Source organism: Salmo salar, chromosome 03, assembly GCF_965601325.2.
Source record: "Salmo salar chromosome 03, fSalSal1, whole genome shotgun sequence".
Lineage (NCBI taxonomy): Eukaryota > Metazoa > Chordata > Actinopteri > Salmoniformes > Salmonidae > Salmo > Salmo salar.
Window position 1 is genome coordinate 56,732,317 of NC_138293.1, and position 19,719 is coordinate 56,752,035.

Here is a 19,719-nt window from a genome sequence, read left to right on the forward strand (position 1 = left end):
GGAACCATATGGCACTCAGCCAGACTGCAAAAACCATGGGGTCAAAAATCGAATCAAATCAAATGTTATTTGTCACATGCGCCGAATACAACAGGTGTAAACCTTACCGTGAAATGCTTACTTACAAGCCCTTACTTACAAGCCCTTAACCAACAAAGCAGTTTTAAGAAAAATAAGAGTTAAGAAAATATTTACTAAATAAACGAAATAAAAAAATTTAATAAAAGAGCAACAGTAAAATAACAATAGCGAGACTATATACAAAGGGGTACCCGTACTGAGTCAATGTGCGGGGACACCGGTTAGTCGAGGTAATTGAGTATGTACATGTAGGTAGGGGTAAAGTGAGGGGTCAATGCAAATAGTTCGGTTAGCCATTTGATTAGCTGTTCAGTAGTCTTATGGCTTGGGGGGAAAACGCTGTTAATAAGAAGCCTTTTGGACCTAGACTTGGCACTCCGGTACCGCTTGCCGTGTGGTAGCAGAGAGAACACTCTATGACTAGGGTGGCTGGAGTCTTTGGCAATTTTTAGAGCCTTCCTCTGACACCGCCTGGTTTAGAGGTCCTGGATGGCAGGAAGCTTGGCCCCAGTGATGTACTGGGCCATATGCACTACCCTCTGTAGCGCCTTGCGGTCGGAGGCAGAGCAGCTGCCATACCAGGTGGTGATGCAACCAGTCAGGATGCTCTCAATGGTGCAGCTGTAGAACTTTTTGAGGATCTGAGCACCCATGACAAATCTTTTCAGTCTCCTGAGGGGTATTAGGCGTTGTCGTGCCCTCTTCACAACTATCTTGGTGTGTTTTGACCATGATAGTTTGTTGTTGATGTGAACACCAAGGAACTCTCAACCTGCTCCACCACAGCCCGATGAGAATGGGGGCGTGCTCGGCCCTCCTTTTTCTGTAGTCCACAATCATCTCCTTTGTCTTGATCCCGTAGATGGAGAGGTTGTAGTCCTGGCACCACACTGCCAGGTCTCTGACATCCTCCCTATAGGCTGTCTCATCATTGTCAGTGATCAGGGCACTATGGTGTTGAATGCTGAGCTGTAGTCAATGAACAGCATTCTCATGTAGGTATTCTTTTTGTCCAGGTGGGAAAGGTCAGTGGAGTGCAATCGAGATTGCGTGATCTGTTGGGGCAGTATGCAAATTGGAGTGGGTCTTGGGTTTCTGGGATGATGGTGTTGATGTGAGCCATGACCAGCCTTTCACAGCACTTCATGGCTACAGACATGAGTGCTACAGGTCGGTAGTTATTTAGGCAGGTTATTTTGGTGTTCTTGGGCAAAGGGACTATTGTGGTCTGCTTAAAACATGTAGGTATTACAGACTCGGCCAGGGACAGTGATTTATATAGCAGAAATAGTTTAAGGCTGAGCTGGTTAAGGAAATTTGGTGATGATCAGGATGGTGCAAATGCTACAGAGGGTAGCTCTGAGAGGCCCCACCCAGCGACGGGCTTTAGAAGGCTGGACTTTATAGGTGAGCCACAACAGATGTAGGCCATGCCCACAAAGGCCAGAAAATCCCTGAACACATGGATGCCAAACAACACTGATTGCTGAAAGATAGGGATAGAGTCCAGTCATAAGTCTATATTTTTGCACCTTAAAGGGGAAGTTCAGTATTCACAGCCCTCTAATTGCCAGGTGAACTGGTGAATTGCTGTGAATTGGTTTCCAACTAGATGACCTGACTCAAGTACCCAACTCTGCAACCAGGTACAAGGAGACCAACCCAGAGACTTTATGAGTCATTTGATACCCGTAAATTCCTGATGATGGAGATGACCACACAGCAGATAACCAGTACGATACTGGTGATGTTAAAGTTGCTGTTCTGACCATAGAGAGATAGAGGATGTGTGAGAGAGAGAGAGGGTGTGTGTGTGTGAGAGAGAGAGAGAGAGAGAGAGAGAGAGAGGGAGGGTGTGTTTGTGAGAGAGAGGATGTGTGAGAGAAGGTGTGAGGGAGGGTGTGTTTGTGAGAGAGAGGATGTGTGAGAGAAGGTGTGAGAGAGGGTGTGTGTGAGAGAGAGGGTGTGTGTGTGTGAGACAGACAGACAGACAGACAGACAGACAGACAGACAGACAGACAGACAGACAGACAGACAGACAGACAGACAGACAGACAGACAGACAGACAGACAGACAGACAGACAGACAGACAGACAGACAGACAGACAGACAGACAGACAGACAGACAGACAGACAGACAGACAGACAGACAGACAGACAGACAGACAGACAGACAGACAGACAGACAGACAGACAGACAGACAGACAAGGATAGAAGAGAGAAGGCTGTCGCATGCCAAAGACAGAAAATAATGCTGAGTATAGTGGTTTGAACTAACCTTGAAAGTGCTGAATAAATCCACTCACCCAAGACAGCACAGATGTTGCAGACCTGGGAAAAGATACAGCTCTGTGGATCATAGGTGCCACATTCACTGGAAGACAAATTCAAATTTCAATTCTCTACAGATACTGAGAAAGCATTAGGAGCACACTGTACCTTACACTGCAGTGGGAAAACTGAGGAAATAGTAGTTGCATCTGTTAGGGAAAATACTGCACCAGTTTAACTGGTCTGTGGTGGTGCCGATCCAAGATGCTGATTGAATAAGATGACTTAATTTGCCAATTGTCCACAATGTCCAACCAAAATGTAACTTCTGCTTTATCCCAACCCCTCCAAAACACACACATACATATACAGGTTGGAGCAGGGGGCTGCCACACTGGGCACCTATGGAACAGTTGTTGTGGGGGGTTAAGTGCCTTACTCAAGTGCACAACAGCAGGCAATAGCATCTAGGATTGGACAGTAGCAACCCTCCGGTTTCCAGCTCACTTCCCATCAGACCTGGATTCAAACTGGCAACCATCCGGTTGCTGGCACGCCTCTCTAACCACTAGGCTACCTGTCGCACTGCCGATTGAATAACTTTCCAGACGTAATTTAATTTCATGATGACAGAACAAGCTTTCGCGGTCATTTGTTGCTGTTTATCTGAGGAATCACTACTTGGTAACAAGAGAAAAAATATAAGTTTTGCTATTGGACTTTTGCTCTCTATGCTAAGTCATAGAATTCCTAAAGTTAATCTCCACTTAAGTTGGATATATTTGTGGCTACATGATTTGCGTACTGTAGGTCTGCGTTACTCTGGAGTCGTTAAACCCTTCACAGTGTTGTAAAGACCAGTGTGACTCCTACCTGATGTAGTGGAATCTCTCTGTGATATTAAAGGTCTCAGCGATACCTGGCAAGAACAAGAACTGTGTTTAGTATTTCAACACTTCAGTGAAACTCAAACCTTTTTCAGAACACACTGTGGAGTTTGACACGAACAAAATTGAGTTATTCAGTTAATGTGTTTTGTTTCTCGCTCTCAGAAAATACGTTTTCTGTGTCTGCTACTTGAACCAATAGTACTTTTTTATTAGACACTATTTCATTGTACATTAGCTTGAGATCTCAGTGACCACAGCAAACCAGCCGGTCAGATACTCGCACCGCCCATACGCCCACAGTGCCAAACACCGCCAAGCCGATCGGAAGCAGAGCACAGGACCACCTTATGATCCACTTAGGTCACCTGGGAGAGATGAAACTAGACACCACGGTGTCATTAAATTATCCTCTTTGCTCTTCTAAGGATTATCTAATCATATATAGACACAAGCTATGGACTAAATATGTCTTATGTTCTCTACTCTGTTTTGGAACACAGAGAGAGAGTGTAATGTACTTTAAAAGTTCAAAATTGTAAACTGAAAGATATTTGCCACTCAGTTGGTATGATTCTGTACGTAAATGTGAAATTCCATTTAGTATGATATATTTAGGTTACATTATTAATGGAAAAAAAGCTCGTACAATATCATCCGAATTATAGGAGGCATAATATCATACATCTTACCCGGTCGTACAATAGCATACGAATTGAATGAGACCAGGTTGCTTGCTGCGCTGTAGCAACAACTTAGAATTATGGGGAGAATTTACGTTGATGGTTATGGAAACTAACTACAAAGGTTAGGATACTTTACATGAAAGGTTAGGAGAACTAACACGACAAAGGTTAGGTGAATTTATGCAGCAGGTTAGTTTTCAAGATCTGTAACTTTCAAAATACAGAAATCATCCCCGTATGAATGCATCATACGGGGATGATTTCTGTATTTTGAAAGTTACAGATCTTGAAAATGTGATTGCTGACAAGCAAAACATTGTGGGAATATGTTTACAATGAACTAATGAAACAAATACCAAAAGATCATTTTTGGGTGGAGTTTTCCTTAAAGTTTTGAATAAGGGTTAGGGGACGGGCTAACTAAAATGTATCAGTTGTCCCCTACTCAACTCAAACACGCAACCTTTGGATTGCTAAATGGTCGTGGATTACACACCCCACCCGACTGACCGAACTCCCTCCTTTTGTTTCTGTCTTAGTAGGTGTCATACGTCTTGGAGGTGCTAAGAAATTCATAAAGTATGTTTCATATGGCTCTGAGGCCAGGCTGACTTACATGGCCTGATGGTGCTACCATGTGGTAGAATGGACTAACTACAGTATAGCGCCTCTCTCACCCTCACCCTACAGTTTCCTGTAACAGTGAAAGCAATACCGTGAGACAACCTACAGAGAGAGAAAACATAGCAACCACTGCTGCTGTAGTCAAAAGATGAACAAAGATCCGAAAAATCACTCTCTATTTCCAATAAACTCAACAGAAGCCAACCAAAAAGAGGTTTAGCTAAGGAGATGCCGCATCAAAGACAGTAGTATTTTATCAAAGAAAAAGAGTAGGATTTTATTCAACAATAGGTTTCAAATATGTACACTTAAGTGGAGCTTCATCAGTCAGAGCTGAATGTTCAAATGTTCTATAATTATTAGATTACTGTTCTGTTGGCTGTACATTATGATCCCACCACCGTTGATGCTCTGGGTCTTGCTTGAGGCCTTGGTTCTGCACGGTGAGCCGGTGACAGTCGATGTGACGGAACTCGGATGCAAAGAGGCCAAATAGGACAAAGAAGCACATGGCCAGAGCCCACTCAGAAATGGACGCCATTGAGCGGTAGCCAGTATCAAAGAGTAGACCTATGGCCACTGAGGAGGAAAGGGGAGTCAAGGAGCACAACCCAAACAGGTGACAATGTCTAAAATATAGCGGTTTGTAGGGAGGACAAACAGTTTATGATATTATTTTTATGTGCAATGTTTTCACTGTAAATTCAGGTAAAGAAGCATGATTTAGGATTATTTTTTATCATTTACAATTAGCTGTGTTGACCCTGGGTCACCATTCAGCTGTGTTGATCTTGGATCGTCGAGCACTCCCCTTGTGCTCTCTCTCTCTCTCTGATTTATCTCAGCTGATAGATCTGATGTTAAAGGATACTGGTGATGATCAAGATGGTGCAGATGCTACAGAGGGCAGCTCTGAGAGGCCCCATCCAGCGACGGTCTTTAGAGGGCTGGACTTTATAGGTGAGCCACACCTGCAACCAGAAGTAGCCCAGGCCCACAAAGAAGGCCAAAAAAGCCCCGAACACATGGATGCCAAACAACACAGATTGCTGAAAGAGATGGATGGAGAGAGGAATGGTGGTGAGAGGGAAAGAGCCAGGCAGGATATTGTCAACCATATATCAGGGTATGTCAATATGGCATCTTTTTAAGGGAACATGCTAGGATTGGGACGATATTGGGATTCGTATGACGATAATACTGTAGTTATAGTATCCTATTGTAATCGTAAAGCAATACCCGAAAGCTGCCGAGGATGGAGATGCCCAGAGATGAGATGAAGCCCAGTACGATACTGGCGATGTTCACCTTGCTGTTCTGACCATAGTCCCTGACCTGCTGAAACCGGATCACCACAACCCACAGGACTGACAGAGATAGGGAGAGAGAGTAAAGAGAGAGGGGGGGTGTAGAGGAGGGTAGAGTGGGGAGGATAGAAGGGAGAAGAAGGTTGAGGTTACATACGAAAGACAAAGAACAATAAAGTGGTATGAACCAACGTGAAAGTGCTGAAAAGATCCACTTACTCAAGACAGCACATATGTTGCAGACCTGGGAAAAGATACAGCTCTGTGGATCATAGGTGCCACATTCACTGGAAGACAAATTCACATTTGAATTATTTACACATTTGGAAATGACTTGGTAATGAAATATTGACTTTAAAACAAATAGCCACCAGTGTGTCAATGGTATTGTGGCATTGTGGGCTCATTAACATTTCCCAGCATGTTTTGTTAGTGGTTATACCAGTTTAACTGGTCTGTGGTAGTGCCTCTATTGACATAGTCCAGATACAGAGTGGAATTCAGGGTAAACCCTTTACAGTGTTGTAAAGACCAACGTCACTCTTACCTGATGTAGGGGAATCTCGCTGTGATATTAACAGTCTCATTTGATACAGCGATACCAAACCTGGGAAGAACAAGCACTGTCGTTAGCATATCAATACTTCAGTGGTTTTCTGTTTGTTTTTTGCACTGATAGTAAGTTTCTTATCATCAACACCATCTCATTGTACCGTAGCATAAGTCCACACTGTTATTATATCTAGACAAGTAGCCGGAGAGAGCAGACCAGTCTGTTAGATACTCACACCACCCATATTCCCACAGTGCCAAACACCGCCAAGCAGATTGGAAGGAGTGCCCAGAGCCACATTATTGTTTACTTACTTCACCTGGGAAATATGAAACGACACAACTGAGACACCCAGATACACTTTAGCCCAATTTCAATAAAAAAGGGACAAAGGCCCTCAACTAAGGAACTCAGGAATCCATAAAAACATCTTACCCCAGGACATTTCACATGGTGACTATCCCAGAAAAAGATTTCTGCAATGATCTTAGATGATCACCTTCCTCAGAGCTTTAGACAGGAAACTGTCAGAGGCACCTTTAACCTGGTAACGGAGAGACCCAAGAATAGTCAAACAAAACTAAGGTTAATCATTGTATGTTGAAGTGAGTATAGGCTTGATGGTGCCACCATGTGGTAGAATTGAGTTAGTGCAGTACCTCTGCATCACCCTCACACAGAGATTCCTGTAACAGTAAAAGCAATACCATGTGACAACCAACAGAGGGACGAAACATAGCATCCACCACTGCTGCAGTCAAAACACTGAGGACATATTCTCCCCTTTCAACACAAACAAAGAGATAGGCTCTAGGTGAATAGATGCTGCAGACTACTTACCCCAAAGAAAATCTTGACCTGTATTTTCTGCAATAACACTCAGGGTTGACTGAGACATCATGTAGCATGCTGTCTTTCTAATGCAATGTGAAACAGTCAGTCTTCACCTTCAGCTCGATAACCTGGCTAAACGGACTGACAAAACAGAGCCTGAAGAAACTGCAGCGTTCTCCTTGGCGGGCAGCCAATCTGTGTGCCGATGTAACGGCGGAGGACCGGGTGTGTTCAGGAGGTTGCAACGTTAAAAAACATTCAGATATAAATGCGTTACGTAGAACAGCTATCCTTATATGTCACATAGAATTAGGTGTCATGCCACGTCTATAAATTGTATTTCTATCTGCAACGTTCTTAATGCTTTTACCTCTGATTGTTTGTGTGAGAGGGTAGTTCTGAAGAAAATGAAGGGCAGCACAGCTGATGACAGCCACCCCCTGCACACAACACTCACCTAGAGCAAATCAGGAACGGGTGAGGTTTTTGGGAAACCCACACCCAAGGCTGCTTGTCCTAAGGGCTTGGACACACAGTGCTATATGCCTATTTAATCAGAAACACTAATAGGACTGAAAACAGATTTGGTACAATATATATCAACAATATGGACCTTTGATGCAAAAATATAGATTGTTTAAATGTTTGTAAAAAAAATACATCTGCTGTTTTAAAATGCAACATTTAAAAATATATTTTTTTAAATGACATGCGTTGCACCGGGAGAACAAATGTCATATTTTTTTTTTACATGACACACTCTGATGGAAGGCTCTATATTCTCTGTACAGTATGTTTAAAGTTACATTTTATTAAACATATGTCAAATTAAAAACACTTACAGTTATGTAAACCCTCATGACTTAAAAAAAAAAAAAAACTTTGTTGAAGTATGAATTCCTGTATCACATCACATTAAAGTTGATTTCAATTTTCATGGCAATAATCAGTTAATTCATCTTCCTCTAGATAAATACCGTAGATATGTTTCCAGTGTTCATGTCTTGATGTGCCATTGAAATAATATCTGTTGGTACAAAAATAAAACCAAAGGGGGAAAATCTTAGATCCGCTTGACTGAATAACAGTACAAGACAATTAGAATTGTGATAAAAACATTTTTATATAACTTTAAGACAATATATGCATTTTTTCAATACTTTCATAACATAATATTCAATAAGTAAATAAATAACAGTAATACAAAAGTTGTTTGTGCGTGTACAACAAAATGCTGGGTTGTTCGACCCAACTGCTGGGTTGCAGGCATTGGGCCACTTAGTTGGGTTGTTTTCTTTAAAAGACTGCTGGGTTATTGATGCTGGGTCATTAAGATATGACCCTGCAGGTCAGCTAAGAAGACTGGAGTCATGGCTTTGTAGGGGCGTGGCTTTCCGATAGTTATTTTTTTGGCCACCCGTGAGCGTAAATTACATTCTGGTTCATGTGTTCTGTTGTATTGTTATCACATGTTAAGGTTAAACACTGACACGTTTGAAGCTTTAAAGAGGCTTACACAAGTATGTGAGTTCCCCAAGAGCTTATGCTAATACATATCCCAAAATATGGGATATCTCAATGTTGGGATGTTATATTCAAATATGTAATGTGCAAAAATAGAAATTTGCAGTGTACAAACTTAACATGATTAACAGAAATGACCTTTACTCTTACAGGTGGCCAAAAATCATTATTTGAAAGTCATGCCCTTAATAGGCCACGCCTCATGAAAATAACCTATGGATTACATTAAAAAAAAGACCCAGCTGCTGGGTCAACCCAACTGATGATAAAAAAATAAACTAATGATGGTTAAATTAACCCATGTTTGGGTATTCACGCAACCCAACTAGCTGGGTCAAAATAACCCAGCGTGTATGTGTGTGTGTGTTTTTAGATGCTAAGCGATGAACAGTGTATCAATGCATGGTCATTGTCACGGTCTCATTGGCTGTACTATGAAACATAATTCATTCTGACCACTCCATTGGTGCTCTGTGTCTTCAGACCTTGTTTCTGCACGGTGAGCTGGTGGAAGTCGATGTGACGGAACTCAGACCCAAAGAGGCCAAAAAGGACAAAGAAGGACATGACCAAGGCCCACTCACAAACGGCCGCTCCAGATTTGTAGCTGGTATTATGAAGTATAGCCACTGGGGAGGGAAAGGCCAGGCAAGGAGCAACAACACAAGCAGATGACCTGTCAATATCGAAACTATACAGTTTGTATACAGTCACATTCCCAGCTAAGTGTAGCGTACCGCTGTACTGCCAGTCTGGTCAGGGAATATATACTACAGTCCATTGTTTGTGTGTCATATTTTCACTGGTATTCAAGTTGCTATATTTTGCATAAACACTGTTTAGCATGCATCAACAGTGAGTAATAGATGTGTTTTATCTTCCTACATGAAGAGACATTCTCTGAGAACGGCGAGCGCCTCCCAGCGGTATGGTCTGTAAGGATACTGGTGATGACCAGGATGGTGCAGATGCTACAGAAGGTAGCTCGAAGAGGTCCAACCCAGTGGCGGTCTTTAAAGGGATGGGCTTTGTAGCAGAGCCACACCTGCAGCCAGAAGTAGGCCAGGCCCACGAAGAAGGCCAAGAACGCACCCAACAAGTGGATCCCAATCACTACAGATTGCTGAAGGAGAGGGATGGGAGAGAAGATGGAACGAAGGAGATATTGTCAGCAATTGTCAAGGTATAACAATATGTCAACTTGCTATGTGTACATGCGAGGGGCGGAGGATATTTAAGCAATAAGGCTCGAGGAGGTGTGGTACATGGTCTGATATACCACGGCTGTCAGTCAATTAGCATTCAGGGTTCGAACCACCCGGTTTATAATAGGACTTGTATCACAATAATAAAAATATATAATAGTATTGCGATAACTGCCCTTTACCACAATAGTTTACACTGAAGCGAGATTCTAAACGATACCTGGAAGTTTCCGATGATGGAGATGCCCACACAGGAGATGAATCCCAGTACGATACTGGCAATGTTCACCTTGCTGTTCTGACCATAGTCCCTGACCTGCTGAAACCGGATCACCACAACCCACAGGGCTGACACACAGAGAGAGAAGGGGGTATTGAGAGAGAGCGAGAGTGTGTGTGTGTGTGTGTGCGTGCGCATCTATTCACTTACCCAGGACAGCACAGACGTTGCAGATCTGAGCAAAGATGCAGCTCTGAGGATTATAGGTGCCACATTCACTACGGAACACAAACATTCACATTTCAATTCTCTACAATTATAAACAAATAACATCAGACGTAGGAACCTCAAAATGTGTATTAGTTGACTTCACAATACACACCTTATTGTTTCCCTCTCATACTTTATGTAAAAAATGTATCTTAGTTTTTGCATCAAATTATCCTAAAGTATCTAAAAAATGAGTGTGTAACTCAATGAAGTTGCTTATAGATGATTTGGACATGAAGCGCAAAAAAGCTAATATAAGTACCATTGACTTGCAGACCGGTAAACACAACCAAAGCATGGATTGTTGTCATTTTTTAAAATGTAACCTTTTTTTTAACTAGGCGAGTCAGTTAAGAACAAATTCTTATTTACAATGACAGCCTACCCCGGCCAAACCCAGATGACGCTGGGCCAATTGTGCGCCGCCCTATGGGACTCCCAATCACGGCCGGATGTGATGCAGCCTGGATTCGAACCAGGGACTGCAGTGATGCCGCTTGCACTGAGATGCAGTTCCTTAGACCGCTGCGCCACTATGGAGTCATACCTTGTCCATAGACTGCTTACAGGGTAAGGAAACCAATGTCATTTTGTAATTTGGGTGAACTTCAATACTCCATGCTAGCTATCGGCAAATAGTACCATTGAGCGCGTCCTGACCGGTTGCATCTGGGCCTGTGTATGTCTGTGTGTGTGAGTGCATGTGTGCTAACGTGTAGAGAATCAGAGCAGGTGGTCAGTCCAGTTCAAGTGTTCAGCAGTCTGATGGCTTGAGGATAGAAACTGTCTCTGAGCCTGTTGGTATCAGACCTCATGCTCCGATACTATCTTCCGGTCTGATACCAACAGGCTCAGAGAGTTTCTATCCACAAGCCATCAGACTGCTGAACACTTGAACTGACCACCTGCTCTGATTCTCCACACCTTAGCACACGTGCACTCACCCGCTCATACATTCATTATACACACCCACCCACACCCACACACACACACACACACACACACACACACACACACACACACACACACACTTAAATTCATTCATTACATACACACACCACAACTGCTGCTACCAGACTCGTATTATACTGCTCAATTTATACACGTGCACCCCTCTCCAATACACGTGTAAATATTGGACAATAAATTGTGCTTTCATGTATTATACTTACACTGAGTGTACAAAACCTTAAGAACACCTGCTCTTTCCATGACATAGACTGACCAGGTGAAACCTATGAACCCTTATTGATGTCACCTGTTCAATCCACTTCAATCAGTGTAGATGAAAGGGAGGAGACAGGTTAAAGACTGATTTTTAAGCCTTGAGACATGGATTGTGTATTTGTGCCAATGGGCAAGACAAAAAATTGAAGTGCCTTTGAACGGGGTATGGTAGTAGTTACCAGGCTCACCAATTTGAGTGTGTAAAGAACTGCAATGCTGCTGGGTTTGTCACGCTCAACAGTTTCCTATGAATCAAGAATGGTCTCCCAAAACACATCCAGCCAACTTGACATTATAGAGTCCATGCCCTGACGAATTGAGGCTGTTCTGTGTATGCTAAAATGTTTATTTTATTTTCTGCCATTTACTTTATGTTCGTATTCTTATATTTTATTATTTCTTACTGTTGTTGCATTGCGAGAAGGAACCTGCAAGTACGTTTTTAATTGGACGATGTATACCGTGCGTATCCCGTACATACGACTAATACAATTTGAATAATGTTATAACTTTAATATTAAAGTGATATAGTGTTGATTCCTCAATGATTCACTTTTCATTTTGATCCATGCCATTGGGAATATTTATGGAGTACTGTGAGACATTGACTGGATTGCAAGACCAGTGTGACTCTTACCTGATGTAGGGGAATCTCTCTGTGATGTTAACAGTCTCATTCGATACAGCGATACCAAACCTGGCAAGAACAAGAACTGTAGTTAGTATTTTAACACTTCCATTACAACATACAGTGATTTCGGCAAGTATTCAGACCCCTTGACTATGTCCACATTGAAGTTAACGCCTTATTCTAACATTGATTAAATTGTTAAATGGTTTGTTTCCATCATCAATCTACACACAATACCCCAGAATGACAAAGCAAAAACAGGATTTTAGAATTTTTTGCTAATTTATCAAAAATAAAAAATACAAATTCACATTTACTAAGTATTCAGACCCTTTACTCAGTACTTTGTTGAAGCACCTTTGGCAACGATTTCAGCCTCAAGCCTTCTTGGGTATGACGCTACAAGCTTGGCACACCTGTGAGACTTGTCCCAAAGCCACTCCTGTGTCGTCTTTGCTGTGTGCTTAGACTTGTTGTCCTGTTGGAAGGTGAATCTTCGCCCCAGTCTGAAGTCCTGAGCGCTCTGGAGCAGGTTTTCATCAAGGATCTCTCTGTACTTTGCTCCGTTCATCTTTCGCTCGATCCTGCCTAGTCTCCCAGTCCCTGCCACTGAAAAACATCCCAACAGCATGATGCTGCCACCACCATGGTTCACCGTAGGGATGGTGCCAGGTTTCCTCCAGAAGTGACATATTTCATTCAGGCCAAAGAGTTCAATCTTGGTTTCATCAGACCAGAGAATCTTGTTTCTCAAGGTCTGAAAGTCTTTAGGTGCCTTTTGGCAAACTCCAAGCGGGTTGTCATGTGCCTTTTACTGAGGAGTGGCTTCCGTCTGGCCACTGTACCATAAAGGCCTGATTGGTGGAGTGCTGCAGAGACGGTTGTCCTTCTGGAAGGTTCTCCCATCTCCACAGAGGAACTATAGAGATCTGTCACAGAGTGACCATCGGGTTCTTGGTCACCTCCCTGACCAAGGCCCTTCTCCCCCGATTGCTCAATTTGTTCGGACGGCCAGCTCTAGGAAAAGTCTTGGTGGTTCCAAACTTCTTTCATTTAAGAATGATGGAAGCCACTGATCTGTGCCTTGACACAATCCTGTCTTAGAGCTCTACGGGCAATTCCTTCGACCTCATGACTTGGTTTTTGCTATTACATGCACTGTGTCGTGTCTTTGGCTATGCCGGATTAAGTGATATGACATGCTAACCTATAAAATTCTTTCTCTGTAATTAATATTACCTGATTAAGCTAATCATGTAAATGTAATTAACTAGAAAGTCGGGACACCACGGAAGAGTGTTTATAGAGCTGTTATCTTCCGAATAAACTCTTAAAACCTCTTACATCTAGATGTTCCGCTAGCGGAACGCCTCGCCAATATCCAATGATAGGGCGTGGGGCGAATTACAAACTCCTCAAAAATCCCAAAACATCCATTTATCAAACATATAACTATTTTACACCATTTTAAAGACAAGACTCTCCTTTATCTAACCACATTGTCCGATTTCAAAAAGGCTTTACAACGAAAGCAAAACATTAGATTATGTCAGGAAAGTACCCAGCCAGAAATAATCACACACCCATTTTTCAAGCTAGCATATAATGTCACAAAAAACAAAACCACAGCTAAATGCAGCACTAACCTTTGATGATCTTCATCAGATGACACTCCTAGGACATTATGTTATACAATACATGCATGTTTTGTTCAATCAAGTTCATATTTATATAAAAAAACAGCTTTTTACATTAGCATGTGACGTTCAGAACTAGCATACCCACCGAACACTTCCGGTGAATTTACTAAATTACTCACGATAAACGTTCACAAAAAACATAACAATTATTTTAAGAATTATAGATACAGAACTCCTTTATGCAATCGCGGTGTCCGATTTTAAAATAGCTTTTCGGTGAAAGCACATTTTGCAATATTCTGAGTAGATAGCCCGGCCATCATGGCTAGCTATTTTGACACCCACCAAGTTTGGCACTCACCAAACTCAGATTTACTATAAGAAAAATTGGATTACCTTTGCTGTTCTTCGTCAGAATGCACTCCCAGGACTTCTACTTCAACACCCAATGTTGTTTTGGTTCCAAATAATCCATTGTTATATCCAAATTGCTGCGTTTTGTTCTTGCAAGACACTATCCGAAGGGTGACGCGCCGGCGCATATTGTGACAAAAAAATTCAAAATATTCCATTACCGTACTTCGAAGCATGTCAAACGCTGTTTAAAATCAATTTTTATGCGATTTTTCTCGTAAAATAGCGATAATATTCCGACCGGGAGACCTTGTTTTCGTTCAAACACTGAAAGTTGAAAACGGAGTCTTCACATGCACGCGCGCACCCGTGTCATTGTTCTCAGAGCGACCACTTTCCAAATGCCCTACTGTTTTTCGCCCAGGGACTGCAGAGTCATCATTCCCCGTTCTGGCGCCTTCTGGGAGCCTTAGAAAGTGTCACGTTACAGCAGAGATCCTCTATTTTCCATAAAGAGGCTATAGAAGGACAAGAAATGGTCAGAGAGGGCACTTCCTGTATGGAATCTTCTCAGGTTTTGGCCTGCCATATGAGTTCTGTTATACTCACAGACACCATTCAAACAGTTTTAGAAACGTTAAGGTGTGTTCTATCCACATCTACTAATTATATGCATATTCTAGTTTCTGGGCAGGAGTAATAACCAGATTAAATCGGGTACGTTTTTTATCCGGCCGTGAAAATACTGCCCCCTATCCTAAACAGGTTAAAGACCTATTTATATTTTACATCGATAGCAGTCAATATTAACCCTTATCTTATTTTCAGTCTCATAATGAAAGTTGTAAATTCTTGGCTATCTTCACGAACCCTGGCTAACAAGTTGAATCAGCAATACAAAATTGGGTTTAATTATTTATTTACTAAATACCTAAACTAATCACACAGAATTACAAATACACAGAATACAAATGATGTCATACAGAAAACGTCCCTGGTGGACGGAACCTGTATGATGGCTGGTTACACAAAGGAAAGGGGGTTGGGCTTGAATGAAAGAGCGGGAAGACTAAGGAACAAAGAAACAGCAGCTATGCTATCGTAAATACATTATCTTATGCATTCTAAATTACCGGCCATTTGGAAAAGGAAAATGCAATAAATATTTACTCTGAGCTGCGCTTCGGTATATTGGTCATAGATGTTGGCCAACAGATCTTCCTGTCCTCGGAAGAATGTCAATGGTGGTAAAGTGGATACGTGGTGGTATCTTCGTCTGGTTGTTCAGACTGGAAGCGTCGTCCGTCCTTTCCTAGCCCACGTCTACAGCGGCCGCTGCTAACTCAACGGCTAGGAAGTATCACTTTTGTAGTGAATAAGCTCAAAGTTCATACCATTCGCCACCAAAGCTCACGCCGAGGTTGGCTTAGTTCTGTACTTGACATGTGTGTCCTTATAACCCAGAGGCTGCAGACCTCACGCAGTGGAACATGTGGTTATCTTTTCGTCAAAGGCTTAGTTTAGTATCTGTTGATTATCTGTTCGTACACATCTTACAGGATGAAAACTTATGAGGTGAAAAGGAACATTTGAAGCTATAGGCTTACTCAATTGAGAAATAATTTTGAGTGATAGTTATTTTTCTGTGCTTCCATTCTCCTCCTGTCTAGTTTAAATAAGCTCCCTGCTCTTCCAGACTGTTAAAACCTCATCAAATTACACCCAGAAAAATCGTTACTTAAAAGGAAAGAAAGATACAGAAAGAGCAATAATGTCATAAAGACACAATTTACACAAATAAGATACATTGACAAGTTTCATGTTTCAAGTTAATGTCACATGCACAAGTACAGTGAAATGCCTTTTCTGCAAGCTCTATGACATAGTAACCTAGAAGAAAATAATATTTAACTGTCAGAGAAAGAGAAGTTTAGTAAAAAGTGTTTTAGACTCACAGTTTTCTTGTATGTACAGATGGGAGGTAAAGCTGACTGACACCTCTTGACTTTTTCTCCTCAATAGAGGAAATGCCTCTCACCCTTGGCCATCACTGTCAAATATACCGTAATAACACCAGAAGAAAGTTGTTTCTCACTCGCTTTACCAGAGAGAAGGTTGTATGGTACAATTACTACATTGGGTCAGGGCCGGATTAAGAAATAATACACCGCAGGGCTTAGAGATTTTATATTATTATAATGGTGATGATGAAGATTGGTATGAGGATGACAGTATTGATTGAAGTGTGAAGATGTGACCCGATAGCGAATTTGACCATGACAGTGTTATAATTTCATTTATTTAAATAAAGTTGCCACGTATCACCATGAAGAAACAGGTAAGGACATAGCTCATGTCTGAGCATCGGGTCATGCCCATGTGAGTGGAACTGGGGAACTTAAGACACATACGTGACTTTCCTTGTTAATACTGTACTTAATGGGATTATATCTGTTCATGTGTGTTAAGTGTATATCCTAGATTTACAACAAAAAAAACATTGTGGAGGGTACGGCAAAGGTGCCCGAAGAAGAGCTCCGGGCCCATCTACAGTTTCTGATTGACACTTCTCCCTTCCTGTACCAGCAACACTCCCTCCACTACCACTGCCTTTCTGAACTGCCTCAACACGCGGTCAGCTGTGGAACACCAGCACTTGCCACTGCCAGAACCCGGAATGGATTGATTTAAAGCGTATTTGAAATTCCTCTTTGTAATGAAAAGCACTATATACAATAAATCTATTCTTTTTTAGATTGTGTAACTATTCTACTTACATTTACATTTAAGTCATTTAGCAGACGCTTTTAACCAGAGCGACCTTACAAATTGGTGCATTCACCTGGCGTCCGTGAGGGAGCATGTTCCACCATTTGGGTGCCAGAGCAGCGAACAGTTTTGACAGGGCTGAGCGGGAACTGTGCTTCCTCAGAGGTAGGGGGGCCAGCAGGCCAGAGGTGGATGAACGCAGTGCCCTTGTTTGGGTGTAGGGCCTGATCAGAGCCTGAAGGTATGGAGGTGCCGTTCCCTTCACAGCTCCGTAGGCAATCACCATGGTCTTGTAGCGGATGCGAGCTTCAACTGGAAGCCAGTGGAGAGAGCGGAGGAGCGGGGTGACGTGAGAGAACTTGGGAAGGTTGAACACCAGACGGGCTGCGGCGTTCTGGATGAGTTGTAGGGGTTTAATGGCACAGGCAGGGAGCCCAGCCAACAGAGAGTTGCAGTAATCCAGACGGGAGATGACAAGTGCCTGGATTAGGACCTGCGCCGCTTCCTGTGTGAGGCAGGGTCGTACTCTGCGAATACTTAAAGCAGTCATTTTTTTAAAGTACATTTTTGAAGGGGTTTGCTATGCAAGACATTACGGTAACAGTCTGGCCAACAATGTCTTGATTTACAACTACTTGCTTGCTCTAGTTCTTACAGTAACATACTGTACAAGCTGTGGGCTTCCTCTGCACGCCTCGCTCTCTCACACACACACACACACACACACACACAACCACATTAACATAAACGATTGTACATCCACAAACATAGTGAAACCAAACACATATCAGAAGGACTTGATATACTCTTCTTTCTCTCTAGACTGAAAGCTGTAACAGGGTGTCTACCGTTTAGCATTAGATAAGTCAAACACAAAGTAATAACTGAGTGTAATAATGGTTCAACTGCACCAATATTATCAGCTTCCAATGATGACGCTCTTGGTAATAAAGATTGGTGGGACAAAGGACCTTTGACCCCAACCATTTGAAGAAAAAGCTGGGTCCTTTAGTCTCCATAGGTTTACTGTGCCTCAAATAGCTAACAAGTTATTTCATTAACCGCCATGATGTTTTACTTGGTGAATCATACATTCATTTAGGAAAATGTAGTGTTGGAACAGTATGGAATTCAGACGTAGGCCCTGAAATTTTAGATTTCACACAGTTGAAGTCGGAAGTTTACATAAACTAGTTTTCATGACTCCAACCTAAGCGTTTCAACCATTCCACACATTTTGGGTTAACAAACTATAGTTTTGGCAAGTCAGTTAAGACATCTACTTTGTGCATGACACAAGTCATTTTTCCAACAATTGTTAGAGATTATTTCACATATAATTCACTGTAGCACAACTCCAGTGTGTCAGCAGTTTACATACACTAAGTTGACTGTGCATTTAAACAGCTTGGAAAATTCCAGAAAATGTCTTGGCTTTAAAAGCTTCTGATTGACTCAAATGATGTCAATTAGCCTATTGGAGGTGTACCTGTGGATGTATTTCAAGGCCTATCTTCAAACTCAGTGCCTCTTTGCTTGACATCATGGGAAAATCAAAAGAAATCAGCCAAGACCTCAGAAGAAAAAAATTGTAGACCTCCACAAGTCTGGTTCATGCTTGGGAGCAATTTCCAAACACCTGAAGGTACCACATTCATCTGTACAAACAATAGTACGCAAGTATGAACACCATGGGACCACGCAGTCGTCATACCGCTCAGGAAGGAGACGCGTTCTGTCTCCTAGAGATGAACGTACTTTGTTGCAAAAAGTGCAAATCAATCCCAGAACAACATCAAAGGACCTTGCGAAGATGCTGGAGGAAACGGGTACAAAAGTATCTATTTCCACAGTATAACAAGTCCTATATCGACATAACCTGAAAGGCCGCTCAGCAAGGAAGAAGCCACTGCTCCAAAACCGCCATAAAACGGTTTGCAACTGCACATGGCGACAAAGATCGTACTTCCTAGAGAAATGTCCTCTGGTCTGATGAAACAAAAATCGAACTGTTTGGCCATAATGACCATCGTTATATTTGGAGGAAAAAGGGGGATGCTTGCAAGCCGAAGAACACCATCCCAACCATGAAGCACGGGGGTGGCAGCATCATGTTGTGTGGATGCTTTGCTGCAGGAGGGACTGGTGCACTTCACAAAATAGATGTTATGAGGAAAATTATGTGGATATATTGAAGCAACATCTCCAGACATCAGTAAGTTAAAGGTTGGTCGCAAATGTGTCTTCCAAATGGACAATGACCAAGCATTCTTCCAAAGTTGTGACAAAATATTGGAGTGGCCATCACAAAGCCCTGACCTCAAGCCAATAGACAATTTGTGGGCAGAACTGAAAAAGCTTGTGCGAGCAAGGAGGCCTACAAACCTGACTGTTACACCAGCTCTTGTCAGGAGGAATGGGCCAAAATTCACCCAACTTATTGTGGGAAGCTTGTGGAAGGCTACCCAAAACGTTAGACCCAAGTTAAACAATGTAAAGGCAATGCTACCAAATACTAATTGAGTGTATGCAAACTTCTGACCCACTGGCAATGTGATGAAAGAAATAAAAGCTGAAATAAAATCATTCTCTACTATTATTCTGACATTTCACATTCTTAAAATAAAGTGGTGA

At 42.2% G+C, this 19,719-nt stretch overlaps 2 protein-coding genes across 2 annotated transcripts; both read right to left on the reverse strand.

Moving 5' to 3' along the window:
• Positions 1-4,802: 4,802 nt before the first annotated feature.
• Positions 4,803-7,060, reverse strand: LOC106600895 (modulator of macroautophagy TMEM150B). Its single transcript, XM_014192653.3, has 7 exons — positions 6,847-7,060; positions 6,647-6,730; positions 6,406-6,465; positions 6,078-6,145; positions 5,791-5,918; positions 5,423-5,600; positions 4,803-5,130 (listed from the first exon to the last, which is right to left on the reverse strand). Exons 2-7 carry the CDS (start codon positions 6,709-6,711, stop codon positions 4,916-4,918), a joined length of 714 nt encoding a protein of 237 aa, XP_014048128.1. The 5' UTR covers positions 6,712-6,730; positions 6,847-7,060; the 3' UTR covers positions 4,803-4,915.
• Positions 7,061-8,031: 971 nt separating this feature from the next.
• LOC106600893 (modulator of macroautophagy TMEM150B) lies at positions 8,032-12,456 on the reverse strand (the record flags this gene model as incomplete). Its single annotated transcript, XM_082973107.1, has 4 exons — positions 8,032-9,892; positions 10,195-10,322; positions 10,405-10,472; positions 12,329-12,456. Coding segments are annotated over 4 exons (630 nt in total), but the record flags the coding sequence as incomplete, so codon positions are not given.
• Between the last annotated feature and the right edge of the window lie 7,263 nt (positions 12,457-19,719).